The sequence below is a fragment of the Salvelinus fontinalis genome, chromosome 27, assembly GCF_029448725.1.
Source record: "Salvelinus fontinalis isolate EN_2023a chromosome 27, ASM2944872v1, whole genome shotgun sequence".
NCBI lineage: Eukaryota > Metazoa > Chordata > Actinopteri > Salmoniformes > Salmonidae > Salvelinus > Salvelinus fontinalis.
Window position 1 is genome coordinate 20,524,962 of NC_074691.1, and position 12,791 is coordinate 20,537,752.

Below are 12,791 nucleotides of genomic sequence, written 5' to 3' on the forward strand. Positions count from 1 at the left end.
AATACAGTGAAACTATTCGTTTTTTTACATTGAACATCTAATAGTCAAATCATAGTGTAAAAGCAAGTGAGCTGAATCTTCTCTTCTGGGCCATGTTCTGGTGTTTTGTGATGAACATCTGAGAGGGTTGAACATAACATGTCAACCCTGTTACCCATATAGACAGGCTACAAATATTTTAACAATAAAACAGTTTTTGGTGAGCTTGCATTCAATTATCCTCCCTGTTTCACACAACCAGCTTCCATTCCCCCTGTCACAAGGGGATTTATGGATGACTTAAGATGAAGTCATCAACCCTGTTACGGTCAACCCTGTTACGGTCAACCCTGTTACGGTCAACCCTGTTACGGTCAAAGCTGTTACTTTATTTGGCACCTACTACGCACTTACTATAGTCATTTTTTTTATTTAACCTCTTGAAATGGGAAAACATGTTTTTTATTACGTTGAACATGTGCTTTTTATGACAGAATGTTAAAATTAGGTGAAATGCAATTTTTTTTGCTCACCAAGTTACACTACTCAAAAGGCCTAATTCATGGAATGGCCCAGGTACACTGAACAAACTAACCAAAAGTCTAGAAAACTTCTGGTTAGAAAACTTCAACTTTTCTAGATCTTTACAAACCTGAAGCTGATATGTCAGCCACGCTCCATGTCAATACAAAGATTCACTATGATTTCACTAGTGTACATTCCTGCCGGTGTATCAGATACATCCCTCTAGAGTGAATCCTCTCAACAGCCTCTGTGCTCCTTCACGGCTGCCCCTCAGAATGAGCTCTGACAAATCCAGTTTGACATCACCATAATTAAGGGCCATTAGGGCTAGAGAGGAGTCAGTGCCAGAGAGAGCATCCAGCAGCTCACCAACATACCATATAAACCTGATATGACAGTTTGATGCAAGGTGGCAGGCCTTCCACCCTGTCTGAGGTTTCTGTTATAGGCTTTCATCTGCTTGATTACAAAGATCAGTGATGGCTAATCGCAGTAGTCTGTTGTTGATATAGCTGGAGTTAAATAGTGATGAATGCTTAGCTTTTTCCAGATTAGATGTCATTGAGAATGCAATGTTAATACTAGTATCTGGTTGTTCATAACAGCTGGTATTCAGTACAGTTCAGTGTGTTGTGGTGACTAGACTGACCCCTATCTGTTCTTTCTCCCCAGATGTGGATGTTGACAAACCGGATGAGAAGTCCATCATGACGTACGTGGCCCAGTTTCTGAAGCACCACCCCAACCCTTGTCAACAGCAGAACAGTGACTCGGACTCCCAGCCAGAGGAAGAGGTAGCAAGCCCTGTCCCTCTCCTCACCTCTCCCTCTCTCTCCATCTTCACAGCCATGTCTCTTCCTATTGTTTTTTTCTCTCCGTTATTTACATCATTTGCCGCTATTGTCCTCTATTCAAGAGTTATCTCAGACCTGCAGGTAGACTTGCGGTGTGTGCTGTGTCTGTAAACCCTTGCCCCTAACACTGACACAAACTACCCAACCTTTCCTTCTTGTCACCTCTCACATTCCCTTACTCCTTAGTGATGTGATGTAATGTCTTCTTGTCTGTTGTTGATCAATCACTTCTTTTTTGGACATCTCTCCCTTCTTCTTTTTTTCTCGTTCTCTCTCTCCACTGTGGTGTTGTCTGTGTGGTCACTGCATCCCTGTGGTTGTTGTGCCTGCCTCTGTTCCACAGCATGGTCTTGCTCCTCGAGATATTGAGGAGATGTTGGAGGTAGGTTCAGTCTGTAGAAGTATTAGTATTCTCATTCCGGTCCACTGTGCAGGTTCTCCATCAAACGTTCCAAAAGAACATTCTTAGAATGTTTGTAATTCCCCGCTGGAACACATACTGCTTCTAGCCCGGTTGCCAGCCTGTTTTTGCTTCAGCCAACTCTGTCAGTGTTTTGCACGACAACAACAAAGGAGGCAGCTACAGCAGAGACAGACTGACACCCAGGTTACATTGTTTCTACATACTTTAAATATTCACCATTCCATTTTATTGTTGTAATCACCAGCTCTACTATTGTATTCTGGTGGAATTCGCAGTGTTTTATGTGGTAAGGGAATTCATTTTTTTCTTTCCACATCTCATTTTACCTGAGGTGATAGTCCTGTATTATATGATGTGATATTACCATTATATTAGCATTAGTGCTAACAGCTACGTTGTATTAGCATGACAATGGCCGCAGCTGGCTAGGGCTAGGCAGGGAGCCCTTTTATTGGCAGACGGTTTGATGGAAAGCCTTGGGTTTTGAATGAATAGTGGTTGGGTTTTGTAAGGTTACAGTTTCAGCTTCGAGTGGCTTTGACATTAAGTCTCTCTAACTATGCCTCTTTTGCGTCAGTGTAGGATTTTGATATGTCCTTGCCTTGTTATAGCCACTGGTTAGTACTCTCTACCGCACTGACAAAGATGTGTAACACTTTGTGTTGTTTATTTACATTCAGTAAAACATTTTTTTTATGAAATAAAGAAAGAAGATATGATTTGACAGTGCTGATTTCAGGGACAATACACTAACTAGGTTGTAACAGTGAATGTTAGCCAGCTAGTAATATGATTCCCCCCCCCCCCCCCCCCCCCCCCCTGTAGTGTGTTTAGGGGACTGCCAATCGTTTGGATTCCAATCCAACGTCTGTAATGTGAATAAAGAATACAGCCTTACAATGGGATGGCTGAGCAGAATAGAATGGGCTGAAACTGGATAGGGAGTGTTAACATTGAATGGACTGTTGAACTAACTAACTTGTCATCATACAGTACCTTCGGAAAGTATTCACACCCCTTGACTTTTTCCACATTTTGTTGTGTTACCGCCTGAATTGGATTAAATTGCGATTTTGTGTCACTGGCCTACACACAATACCCCATAATGTCAAAGTGTCAAATACCCCATAATGTCAACATTTTTCAAAATTAATAAAAAATGAAAAGCTGAAATGTTTTGAGTCAATAAGTATTCAACCCCTTTGTTATAGCAAACCTAAATAAGTTCAGGAGTAAAAATGTGCTTTACAAGTCACATAATAAGTTCCATGGACTCACTCTGTGTGCAATAATAGTAATCTGTAATGTCCCTCAGTCGAGCAGTGAATTTCAAACACAGATTCAACCAGAAAGACCAGGGAGGTTTTCCAATGTCATGCAAAGAAGGGCACTTATTCAAGCAGACATTCAGTATCCCTTTGAGCATGGTGAAGTTATTAAATACACTTGTATCAATACACCCAGTCACTACGAAGATACACACTCTTAGAAAAAGGGATCCCAAAAAGAGTTATTCGGCTGTCCCCATAAGAGAACCAGGTAGAACCCTTTTTGGGGTTTTGTTTCCAGGTAGAACCTTTTTTGTTTCCAGGTAGAACTCTTTTGGGTTCCATGTAGGGTTGTGTAGGGTGCCGTCTTTCGGATGGGACGTTAAAACGGGTGTCCTGACTCTCTGAGGTCATTAAAGATCCCATGGCACTTATCGTAAGAGTAGGGGTGTTAACCCCGGTGTCCTGGCTAATTTCCCAATCTGGCCCTCAAACCATCATGGTCACCTAATAATCCCCAGTTTACAATTGGCTCATTCATCCCCCTCCTCTCCCCTGTAACTATTCCCCAGGTCGTTGCTGCAAATGAGAACGTGTTCTCAGTCAACTTACCTGGTAAAATAACGGTAAAATAAAAAATAAATAAAAATGTAGATCCATCTGTGTAAAAGGTTTTACATGGAAGTCAAAAGGGTTCTACCTGGAACTCAAAAAGGTTCTTCAAAGGGTTCTCCTATGGAACAGTCAAAGAACTATTTTCGGTTCTAGATGGCACCTTTTTTTCTAAGAGTGCAGGGTTCTTTCCAAACTCAGTTGCCAGAGAGGAAGGAAACCGCTCAGGGATATCACCATGAGGCCAATGGTGACTTTAAAACAGTTACAGAGTTTAATGGCGGTGAAAGGAGAAAAGTGAGGATGGATCAACAACATTGTAGTTACCCCACAGTACTATCCTTAATGACAGAGTGAAAAGAAGGAAGCCTGTACAGAATATATATATTCCAAAACATGCATCCTGTTTGCAATACGGCACTAAAGTAAAACTGCAAAAAATGTGTCAAAGAAGGGAACTTTATGTCCTGAATACAACGCATTATATTTGAGGCAAATCTAACACAACACATTACTGAGAACGATGGTGGTGGCTGCATCATGTTATGGGAATGGTTGTCATCGGCAATGACTGGGGAGTTTCTTTTTGATAAAAATAAATGGAATAGAGCTAAGCAAAATCCTAGAGGAAAACCTGGTTCAGTCTGCTTTCCAACAGACACTGGGAGACAAATTCACCTTTCAGCAGGACAATAACCTGGCTAAATATACACTGGAGTCAGTCTCCTTTCCAACAGACACTTACGAAAATGAAATTGAATGGTCCTGAGTGGCCTAGTTCCACTTTGACATAAATCGGCTTCAAAATCTATGGCAAGACTTGAAAATGGCTGTCTAGCAATGATCAACAACCAACTTGTCAGAGCTTGAATAATTTGGGAATAATGTGCAAATATTTTACAATCCAGGTGGCCAAAGCTCTTAGAGACTTACCCAGAAATCCTCCCAGCTGTAATCACTGCCAAAGGGGATTCTAACTCATGGGTATATTTAATTTTTAATACATTTGCAAAAATGTCTAAAAACAGGTTTTCGCTTTGTCATTATGGGGTATTGTTTGTATATTTTTAATTCAGGCACACACAATTTGGAGTAAGTCAAGGGGTATGAATACTTTCTGAAGGCGCTGTAAGTATTCATAACGAATCCAATGAAATATTAGTTGCGGTATTTAAAGTGAATTGGCTGAATCAACAGTGTGTTTTGGCAGCTGTAAATCTGGAGAATTTGCCCTGCTGGGCAACATAAAGGATTACCTCCCACATGTTTCCTCTCTGCCCTCTCTTCTCCCAATCCCTCTTATTCCTTCATTCCTCTCTTCCCTTGTTATCCTTCTACCTACCATCTGTCCCTCTGTCCCTGCATTGCATTCTCACTTCCTCTCTTCTATCACTCGTACTTTCCTTTCCATATATTCCCCTTCCTCCCTCCTTATATCTATCCCACATTCCCTGCTTCCTTTTTTACTTTCATTGTTCCCTTCCTCTCTCCTCTCTCCTCTCTCCTCCCTCCTCTCCCCGGCCACCCAGAGAGAGCAGCGTAAGGGCCTGAGGGAGCTGAAGACCTGGCTGGATCAGCTGGAGCTAGACACAGCACGTACTCAGGAGACCAAGGGCAACCTCAGCCAGCAGTATCAGGTGATCTAGAACACACACACACACACACACACACACACACACACACACACACACACACACACACACACACACACACACACACACACACACACACACACACACACACACACACACACACACACACACACACACACACACACACACACACACACACACTGGGCACAGACACTTCCATTATCAGGCTAATCAGTGGTATTACACTGCAGTGATCAGACTGCTGCCGCCGTATTTCCACCCTATCTGGCTTATACAGTACCAAAGCCCCAGGACACATTGCATATTCAACACATTGTGGGATTTCCTTATTTCCTCTTTCTATTATGCACGTTTTTGACAGATTCCATGAATGTATGATCTGTGAAAGAGGGAAAAGTATATGTGTTCCATGCAGTATATTTTACAGTATATTTTACAGTATGTGTACTGTATGTGTTCCAGGCAGTATATTTTACAGTAAGTTTTACAGTATATTTTACAGTATGTGTACTGTATGTGTTCTAGGCAGTATATTTTACAGTATTTGTATTGTATGTGTATTTGGGATAACTAGGACCCAAAGGTTTCCCTTGTCAGGCCACATGATCAGGAAATAACCATTCCATCTGTGGACCCCCCCCCCCCCTCTCTCCTCTCTCTCTGTCTCTCTGTCTCTCTGTCTCTCTGTCTCTCTCTCTCTCTCTCTCTCTCTCTGTGTCTCTCTCTCTCTCTCTCTGTCTCTCTTTCTCTCTCTGTCTCTGTCTCTCTCTCTGTCTCTCTCTCTGTCTCTCTCTCCCTCTCTCTCTCTCTCCCTCTGTCTGTCTGTCTGTCTGTCTGTCTGTCTGTCTGTCTGTCTGTCTGTCTGTCTGTCTGTCTGTCTGTCTGTCTGTCTGTCTGTCTGTCTGTCACTCTCTCTCTTGCGCTCTCTCTCTTGCGCTCTCTCTCTCGCTCTCTCTCTCTCTCTCTCTCTCTCTCTCTCTCTCTCTCTCTCTCTCGCTCTCTCCATCAGTCCTTTAAGAGTGTACGTGTCCAGTTGGAGATGAATAGGAAGCAGGTGGAGGCAGCGGTCCTGTCCACTCAGAAGGATGGGATGTTGACCGTGGACCAGGCTCTGGTTAAACAGGCCTGGGACAGAGTGTCCAACAGGGTAAGTGTCTGAGATGGGACCTATGTTACTGTTGTGGAGTAGAGTAGAGTAGGGTGTATGCTGGTACAGCCTAGCTCTCAAGGACACAAGCAAACATTAAGAGAGGCCTAATCAAATACCTGACCAAGTACTCAGTCAAAGCTCCAGTCAACCAAACAGTGAGATGCGTCATTTGAAGGCTTTTTAGCCGAAACATTGAAATAAATCCACAACAAGGAAAGATAAGTGTGGCACTGTTTTTTTTAATTTGTACTGCAAAAGTTCCCACCAGCATTCAGACAGGCAGTCAGAGACAAGGTAACTTGACAATAGCTCATTGACTGACATTGTAACCTCCTCCCTACAGCTCCTAGGGTGGCACCTGCAGCTGGACAGGGCTCTGCCCGCCCCCCTGGGTGTGGTGGGGGAGTGGCTGCACCAGGCTGAGGGGGCACTCCGACAGGAGATCACTATTCAACAGACATCTGACGCGACATCTAACACTGTCCACATGACCCTGGAGCAACACAAGGTGGGCAATGTGAGCAAGGTGACAATCCGAGTCCATTTAACGTTACACACATCCTTATTAGGTCAGTTGTTATGTACTATGTAATGGCTGTACAGTAACACAGGGTGTAATGACTGTACTATTCTCTGCTTGTGTGTGTCTGTCTACAGGACATGCTCAAAGGTCTTGAAGGTCACCAGCAGGTCTTCCAGAGGATCCATAAAGACAGAAGTGTCAACGGAGTCCCTGTCCCCCCAGAGCAACTGCAGGACATGGCAGAGAGGTGGGTCTAATCGTGGCAACCAAGTGGCCCAGGTTTCCCTGAACAACCATTCAACACCCAAACCACTCATCTCCCATCCCAACCCCATGATTTATTTACAGAACATTGACCAGATTACCAGCATTAACTTCGCTGGTTTAAGCTTGTCCTTGTCCATTCTATGCTCACATGTTGACAATTCAGTATTTTCTCTTTTAGAATGAACTTTGTATCGACTTCGTCAAACATTCATCTGGCCAAGATGGAGTTCTGGGAGAATAAACACCACATGCAGGCGTTCCTGATGCTGGCAGAGTCCAAGCTCAAATCCTGGATCATCAAATATGGCCGACGAGAATCAGTGGAGTTAATGTTGCAGAACTATGTTGTAAGTCCAACAATATACATTATTGCTCTACTTTTAAATGTCCCCACTATTTCATCTTACTTTCCCACATTAGTTTCATGTAAATTATTTTTGAATTAATAGGTATAATGTTATCTAGGTTAGAGAAAAAACATGGCCTGAATGTTATTCTAATCACCCACTGATTTTGTTTCTCCTCTCTCATTCAGTCATTTGTTGAGGGACAGCAGTTCTTTGAGCAGTACGAGACATTGTTCCAGACTCTGAAACAGTCTTCTGAGCTCTATGTCAAGGCTGATGGCACAGGTGAGTTTTTACAAGATCAAGCTTCATTTGGCAAACTTTACCTCATTATCTGATCCCTCTACCTTTTCCTATCTACACCACCTACCTGACAAGCAACTCTCTTTGTCTTATCCCTTTTGATTTAGGCAGTAGTTATTGCCAATTTTAGACCACTTAATCTTATCTGGACCCTGGGGCCTAAATCCCCACCACCATTTCCAGTACTGAATATTTTACCTATATATCACCTCTGATCAATTTCCCAAGAATGGCTCAATAGCCAATCACCCACTATCGTCCAGCATCTTCTATCCTCCCTGTCTTTTATAGTGGTTTGGCCTCTCCAGGCTAAAGTCTAAATGAGGTTTCTCCACTCTCAGCTCTCAGTGGGGAATTCGACCCCATTAGCCGAGCTGCTCTACTTTTGCTGTCTCTGGGCACTAACATGCTACGGTAGCTAGCTTGTTGATTTCATTCAGTTCCAGCCCTGCAGGCTTTATATTAGGGTATGCAGGGGAGAAGAACTGAGGTGTATCTGACAATCTGAAACGTGATTGGTCGACCTCCGAAAAATGAGGCTCCCCATGAGTGAGTCCAGCCCCAGCTGGTGGTGGGTTTGCTGTGATTTGATTGGTCAGGTTTAGGCTCATCTCCTGGTTATTTCTGAAGGCTAGCTAGCCCTCAAATGATTGCAGAACGGGTACGGTATGTTTACTGCCATTTGGAATGATTGCACTAGCTTGATGTGCAGATGTAATTGGGTTTCCTCTTTGGACTTGTTTGTCAGTTCTATGGAACACACCAGCATTCTGTAGTCTTGATGTGCATATGAATGTACTGTATGGATTCCTTTTTCTTCTGATTATTGATATTCTATATTTATAACCACTGTTTTCATTCAAATAGGTTTGCCAAGAGACCTTTTTTATATCTCTCACTACCCTGTGTGTATGCGTGTGTGTGTGTGTGTGTGTGTGCGTGCATGTCTGTGTATTTATCCCATGTCTCTATGTCTCCTCCTCTCCCAGTGGATGAAGGCGAGGCGGGGGTTAGGAGGTTCATGCGGGAGGTGTTGACCCAGTGGAGGAGTCTGTCTGTGGAGGTGCGCAGTGTAAGGAGCATGCTGGATGAGGTGCTCTCTAACTGGGAGAGGTACAGCTGCACTGTGGCCTCTCTACAGGCCTGGCTTGAGGATGCAGAGGGAGCACTCAGCCAGCCTGAAAACATCAAACGGGTATGTCTTACTGTAGACCCCCTCACTTGATCCCCATTCACCTGCTTATAAACATTGTAGATTGATGTAGGCCTAGCATGTCACCAATGAAACAACCACACCTTAACTTCTGCATTTATGAAAATGGACCTGAGAAAACGGGTGAAAGCTCTTTTGGAGGAGGTCTTTAACCTTAACATTGTAACGACTCTCCTCTTCGTCTGATGATGAGGAATAGGAATCACCGGACCAACACACAGTGTGTGTCACACCCTGGCCTTAGTTATCTTTGTTTTCTTTATTATTTTAGTTAGGTCAGGGTGTGACATGGGGGATGTATGTGTTTTGTATTGTCTAGGGTTTTTTGTATGTTTATGGGGCAGTGTTCAGTCTAGGTGTTTGTATGTCTATGGTTGCCTAGATTGGTTCTCAATTAGAGACAGCTGTCTATCGTTGTCTCTGATTGGGAGCCATATTTAGGCAGCCATAGTCATTAGGTAGTTTGTGGGTGATTGTCTATGTCTTTACGTTAGTTGCTTGTGTTTGCACTTTCGTTTTATAGCTTCACGGTCGTTTGTTGTTTTTGTATAGTTTGTCAGTGTTCGTTTCGTGTTCGTCTTCGTTAATAAAAGAAGATGTATTGTTATCACGCTGCGCCTTGGTCCTCCTCTCTTCCACAATACGACGATCGTGACAGAATCACCCACCAAAATTGGACCAAGCAGCGTGAAAGGAGGGAAAAGCGCTTTGTGGAGGAATGGACCCGGGAAAAGGATGAGTGGAGAACAACCTGGGAAGAGATAGACAGGTGGGCGATCGATCCAGAGAAAGTGCCGGAGCCTGCCTGGGATTCGCTGGAGCAGTGCGAGGAGGGTTACAGGAAAATGGAGTTGGAGAAAGGAGCACGACGGCGCGGTAGGAAGCCCTCGAGGAAACGGCAAAAGTTTCTTGGGGAGGGGCACATGGGGAGTGTGGCGAGTTCAGATAGGAGACCTGCGTCAACTTCCCGTGCTTACCGTGAGGAGCCGAAGAAGGAACCAGAGCCAGTCGGGCTGATATTGGAGGTGAGCAATGGGAATGATACAGAGACTGTAAAGGATTTAATGGGGAGTTTGGAGGAGAGTGAAATGAGGGAGCTGCTGTGTTCGTGCTTGAGGCACAACATCCACCTGACAGAGTGTGTGCGGGATGTGATGTTACCTGAGTCAGCTCTCCATACTCGTCCTGAGGTGCGTGCTAACCGTCTGGGAATGACAGTGGCAGTCCCACGAACCAGGCCTCCTGTGCGCCTCCCTAGTCCTGCACCTCCTGTAGCAGCCCCACATACTAGCTCTCCTGTGGCAGCCCCTCGTACCAGTCCTCCGGTTCCGGTACCACGCACCAGGCCTATAGTGCACCTCGACAGTCCAATACGCTCTGTTCCTCTTCCCCGCACTAGCCTTGAGGTGCGTGTCCCCAGCCCGGTACCACCAGTTCCGGCACCACGTACCAGGCCTATAGTGCGCCTCGGCAGTCCAGTACGCCCTGTTCCTCTTCCCCGCACTCGCCCTGAGGTGCGTGTCCTCGGCCCAGTACCACCAGTGCCAACACCATGCACCAAGATTCCTGTGCGTCTCCAGAGTCCAGTACGCCCTGTTCCTCCTCCCCGCACTAGCCCTGAGATGCGTGTCCCCAGCCCGGTACCACCAGTTCCGGCACCACGCACCAGGCCTACTGTGCGCCTCAGCCGGCCAGAGTCTGCCGTCTGCCCAGCGCCGTCTGCGCTGTCTGCCGTCTGCCCAGCACCGTCTGCGCTGTCTGCCTGCCCAGCGCCGTCTGAGCTACCCGTCTGCCCAGCGCCGCCTGCGCTGCCCGTCTGCCAAGCGCCATCTGAGCTGTCCGTCTGTCCAGCGCCGCCTGCGCTGCCCGTCTGCCCAGCGCCGTCTGAACCGCCCGACTGTCCAGAGCCGTCAAAGCCGCCCGTCTGTCCTGAGCCGCTAGAGCCGTACGTCAGTCAGGAGCCGCTAGAGCCGTCCGTCAGTCAGGAGTCACCAGAGCCGCCCGCCAGTCAGGAGCTGCCAGTGCCGCCTGCTAGTTAGGACATGCCAGAGCCGCCAGTCAGCCAGGAGCTGCCAGAGCCGCCAGTCAGCCAGGACCTGCCAGAGCCGCCAGTCAGCCAGGACCTGCCAGAGCCGCCAGTCAGCCAGGACCTGCCAGAGCCGCCAGTCAGCCAGGACCTGCCAGAGTCGTCAGTCAGCCAGGACCGGCCAGAGTCGTCAGTCAGCCAGGACCGGCCAGAGTCGTCAGTTACCCAGGACCTGCCAGAGCCCGCCAGTCAGCCAGGACCTGCCAGAGCTGCCAGTCAGCCAGGACCTGCCAGAGTCGTCAGTCAGCCAGGACCGGCCAGAGTCGTCAGTCAGCCAGGACTGGCCAGAGTCTTCAGTCAGCCAGGACCGGCCAGAGTCATCAGTCAGCCAGGACCTGCGGTCGTCAGTCAGCCAGGACCTGCCAGAGTCGTCAGTCAGCCAGGACCTGCCAGAGTCATCAGTCAGCCAGGACCTGCCAGAGTCGTCAGTCAGCCAGGACCTGCCAGAGTCGTCAGTCAGCCAGGACCTGCCAGAGTCGTCAGTCAGCCAGGACCTGCCAGAGTCATCAGTCAGCCAGGACTTGCCAGAGTCGTCAATCAGCCAGGACCTGCCAGAGTCGTTAGTCAGCCAGGACCTGCCAGAGCCGCCAGTCAGCCAGGACCTGCCAGAGCTGCCCGCCAGTCATGAGCTACCCGCCAGTCATGAGCTGCCCGCCAGTCATGAGCTGCCCTCCAGTCATGAGCTGCCTTCCAGTCATGAGCTGCCTTCCAGTCATGAGCTGCCCTCCAGTCATGAGCTGCCCTCCAGTCATGAGCTGCCCTCCAGTCCGGAGCTGCCCCTCAGTCCCCTCAGTCCGGAGCTGCCCCTCAGTCCGGAGCTGCCCTTCAGTCCGGAGCTGCCCCTCAGTCCCCTCAGTCCGGAGCTGCCCCTCAGTCCGGAGCTGCCCCTCAGTCCGGAGCTGCCCCTCAGTCCGGAGCTGCCCCTCAGTCCGGAGCTGCCCCTCAGTCCGGAGCTGCCCCTCAGTCCGGAGCTGCCCCTCCGTCCAGTGGCGCCCTCTAGGATAGTCTTCAGTCCGGGACTCGCTGTAAGGGTCCTCGCTCCAGAGGCGCCACCAAAGCGGGTATTGACTATGGTGGAGTGGGGTCCACGTCCCGCACCCGTGCCACCGCCGTGAGAAGGCCCACCCGGACCCTCCCCTTCTGTGTCAGGTTTTGCGGCCGGAGTCCGCACCTTTGGGGGGGGGGGGGGGGGGGGGGGGGCACTGTCACACCCTGGCCTTAGTTATCTTTGTTTTCTTTATTATTTTAGTTAGGTCAGGGTGTGACATGGGGGATGTATGTGTTTTGTATTGTCTAGGGGGTTTTGTATGTTTATGGGGCAGTGTTCAGTCTAGGTGTTTGTATGTCTATGGTTGCCTCGATTGGTTCTCAATTAGAGACAGCTGTCTATCGTTGTCTCTGATTGGGAGCCATATTTAGGCATCCATAGTCATTAGGTAGTTTGTGGGTGATTGTCTATGTCTTTACGTTAGTTGCTTGTGTCTGCACTTTCGTTTTATAGCTTCACGGTCGTTTGTTGTTTTTGTATAGTTTGTCAGTGTTCGTTTCGTGTTAGTCTTCGTTAATAAAAGAAGATGTATTGTTATCACGCTGCGCCTTGGTCCTCCTCTCTTCCACAATATGACGA

At 47.4% G+C, this 12,791-nt stretch overlaps 1 protein-coding gene across 10 annotated transcripts in view; it reads left to right on the forward strand.

The window, feature by feature from the left end:
• The window catches only part of syne1a (spectrin repeat containing, nuclear envelope 1a), a 202,944-nt gene that overhangs the window by 40,615 nt on the left and 149,538 nt on the right, over window positions 1–12,791 (forward strand). For 6 of the 10 annotated variants that reach the window (XM_055885241.1, XM_055885240.1, XM_055885245.1 and 3 more), the window contains exons 9-16: window positions 1,177–1,298; window positions 5,192–5,299; window positions 6,285–6,422; window positions 6,769–6,951; window positions 7,083–7,195; window positions 7,394–7,562; window positions 7,751–7,847; window positions 8,855–9,060. In XM_055885241.1, coding sequence (XP_055741216.1) covers window positions 1,177–1,298; window positions 5,192–5,299; window positions 6,285–6,422; window positions 6,769–6,951; window positions 7,083–7,195; window positions 7,394–7,562; window positions 7,751–7,847; window positions 8,855–9,060 — 1,136 coding nt within the window. The remainder of the gene's footprint in view (window positions 1–1,176; window positions 1,299–5,191; window positions 5,300–6,284; window positions 6,423–6,768; window positions 6,952–7,082; window positions 7,196–7,393; window positions 7,563–7,750; window positions 7,848–8,854; window positions 9,061–12,791) is intronic. The other 4 variants (XM_055885242.1, XM_055885238.1, XM_055885246.1 and 1 more) reach the window with 2 other exon arrangements.